The sequence below is a fragment of the Rhagoletis pomonella genome, unplaced genomic scaffold (genome assembly GCF_013731165.1).
Source record: "Rhagoletis pomonella isolate Grant_MI unplaced genomic scaffold, Rhpom_1.0 Rhpom_scaffold_00001, whole genome shotgun sequence".
Lineage (NCBI taxonomy): Eukaryota > Metazoa > Arthropoda > Insecta > Diptera > Tephritidae > Rhagoletis > Rhagoletis pomonella.
The window spans coordinates 6,338,015-6,340,968 of record NW_023458555.1 but is presented as its reverse complement, the minus strand read 5'-3'; the positions used below and the strand labels follow the sequence as shown (position 1 = coordinate 6,340,968).

Genomic DNA, 2,954 nt, shown 5'->3' with positions numbered 1-2,954 from the left:
TGCAGCTGTGTTTGTCGCGATGTGGATGCTTGCATACCTGCTATGGTACTTGCAGTGGCCGATGTGGTGGCCAAATCGTCATCATCATCATCATTGTGTATGTCATCCTCCATCATGCTGTTCTCGTATTCGCCCTGATCGTCGCCATATTCTGCGGCAATTTGTTTTCTCATACGTTGCTGCTCAGCAAACTCTTTAACGTCTTCAATATTAAGCTTCTTAGCTGGCGGTGATACCAAAGCATTATTGGCTGGACGCTTGTTGTTATTGTAACCTTTGCGAAGCTGTTCAAAAGGTGATGGGGGGGTTATTTCTTCTGGCTCTTGTTTTATAATAGTTTCATGACTTTCATGTGCAGGCTGATTGACGTATTGTGTACGACCTTGCATATTATTGGTATTACTGGCACGCATTGTTCTTATTAGAGATGTTGATCCTATCTGTTGCCTGTATTGAGTTTGTTGTGGCAAATTCATAGTAGTAGATGAACTTGTACTTATGGTTTTTGTTTGAACGATGGGACGCTGCAATCCAGAAACACTGTTTGGTGATGTTTGTACGCGATGTTGTTGAACGGTTGGTTGCTGTTGAGGCAAGCTTGTTGCAGCAGGAACACGCCGACGTAATGGTTTTGGGCTAGGTGGCTATGGATAGAGAATTTTTTATTGTTTTGAAATAAAAGCAAAACAATACTTTTTACTCACCCGCTGTAAGCGATTTACACCCTCCATTGTACGGCGATGTGCTTCGAGCAATTTTAACAGAACAGTCATGTTCATATCCTTAGCCGTGCGTAGCAGCTTGCCATACATTTTTAATTCGAATTCCAATGTCCCAGTGTACATGAAGTTTACGATGGGTACTACAACATCGGCTTGCAGCTCATTGGGCATGATGAGGGCATCGTCCACCATTTCGCAAGTTTGCTCCAACACGTTGAAGAAATCAGTACAAGCGCTCAATACTAGACGATGTACCTTCAACTGCGAGTTATCCCGAAACTGTAGTGTGAGGTCACAATAGTCCGTCTTATTAAAGAAGTTTTGCAGTTTCTGGAGGAAGAAGACTCCCCAGTTGTCTACTTTTACGGATTTGATTTCCCCCATTCTGTTGGCAATTTCGATAGAGGAACCAAGTTATTTACAACTGCAAATGCAGAAAAAATGAGTTACCAAATAAACAATGCACATTATCGTTGTACACTTATATTAAACATTCTTATAAAACAGATTTTAGTCCCTAAGATTGTTTCACAAAATCGAGTCAAAGAACTGGGTTAGCTTTTAAACTGATAGGCGCAAGTAAAGTTCAACCAAAAGCACAACAAAAATTCGTTAAGATGCTCCGCACCCCACGAGCGTGTCACAAACATTCCAACATTGCCATCACAGTACTCAACTAAATCGGCGTATTTAACAAGTATGAGAAACTGTACTGCAATGCAGGCACCTTTTAGATATTTCGATGGCCATAGTAGTAGTCCTTGTATTAATGTGTCCGGAAAACTAGTCTCACAATTTATCTACACTTTCAACCATGTACAATAATGCTATTAATAAAACCAACTTAACCAATTATATACATATTTAACATTTTTTCATTTACTTTTTTTCACTTATTTCTCGTGTGCTCTATTGGTTTATGATAGTTGATAAATCTTAACGGCCTCGCGTTACAAAACGTCAAAATTCGAATGAAAAATGTTTACAACATTTATTTTTGTGGCAAATTTATTTTAATCTGCTTTTGCCACTTACTGCAACCGCTGAAAATGAATCCTACGAAAATGCAGAGAAAACGAAAAAATTACTCGTCGTTTGGTATTTTCCGAAAACATGAACCAATATGGCTACTTGACGGAGATTGAACGAAACGCCATTTTACGCCATTTTTAATGGTATGTGTATTGGATAAAGTAGCCATTCACAATTTAGGTGGGTATGTCACACAGACGCAATCTGCTTTATTTTTCGGAGGTGTGCAGTATATCGGGTTTCCGTCATGAACCAAAAATACAAGATCACGCAAGAACGCGATGTTGTACATCGTGCAGACTTACTTCTTCTTACCAAGAACGAATATCCTGTCAAACTTGTTGACTACAGTTTTGACAGGAAGTTTGTGAATAGGGAGACCAAGAAAACTACGACAGCCGACGAACGAACGATAAGAGAATGGCAAAATTAGGGTTTTGTGAAGCGGAATTTCGGCTGGGTTGTTGTATTGCTTTAATAAAAAGATGTACCAATCGGAACAGATCTGGTCAGGTTTAAACGCGATGTTGTACATCGTGCAGACTTACTTCTTCTTACCAAGAAACGAATATCCTGTCAAACTTGTTCCACTTATTCCAGGTACTTCAGGATTTTACAGGAAACTGTTCCTGTACGACATAGTGTCCATTAATGGCGAAAACAGCTTTTCCTGAAAAACCTGGTGGGATATTTTATTCCAGAAAGTGAAATTATTTTATCTCTTGTATAGATGTTTCTTTTTCGAGTTCTTAAGCGGTCCTTTCAATAATCTGTACATATGTATATGCTAAACGTGCAAAAATAACACGAATCGACAATTCCCAGTTAAAAAAATTATTTAAAAATTTTACTAGCAGAAATTAGTAAGAGAAGAGGAAGCAGAAATTAGGAGAAAAAAATAAGCGCGTGAGGAACGTTTTCTAGCAGAAATTAGTGATAATTTTTTCTTTTGTCGCTCGCTTACAAAAAAATGCAGCTATTATCTGTTAAGAAACAAAGCTGTTGACGTTTGTTTTTCTTCTTTTTGCTCATTAATGATTCACAATAAGCAATTTCCGGAATTGTATTTAGGGTTGCACACGATACATCAATGGATTTGAAAAATCGATACATCGTTCATAAAAAGTTCTTTCCATAACAATCCGGACCGGATCCGGTAATTAGAGAATAAGCGAAAAGTTTTCTCTCAAAAATGGAACA

The 2,954-nt window shown here is 38.2% G+C and overlaps 1 protein-coding gene across 1 annotated transcript in view; it reads right to left on the bottom strand.

Moving 5' to 3' along the window:
* LOC118737093 (centrosome-associated zinc finger protein CP190) overlaps positions 1–2,014 on the bottom strand; it is a gene marked incomplete in the record, with an annotated part of 5,788 nt that extends 3,774 nt beyond the window's left edge. Inside the window, 3 exon segments of the mRNA XM_036467375.1 lie at positions 1–644; positions 705–1,155; positions 1,606–2,014. Coding sequence (XP_036323268.1) covers positions 1–644; positions 705–1,106 — 1,046 coding nt within the window.
* Positions 2,015–2,954: the final 940 nt, after the last annotated feature.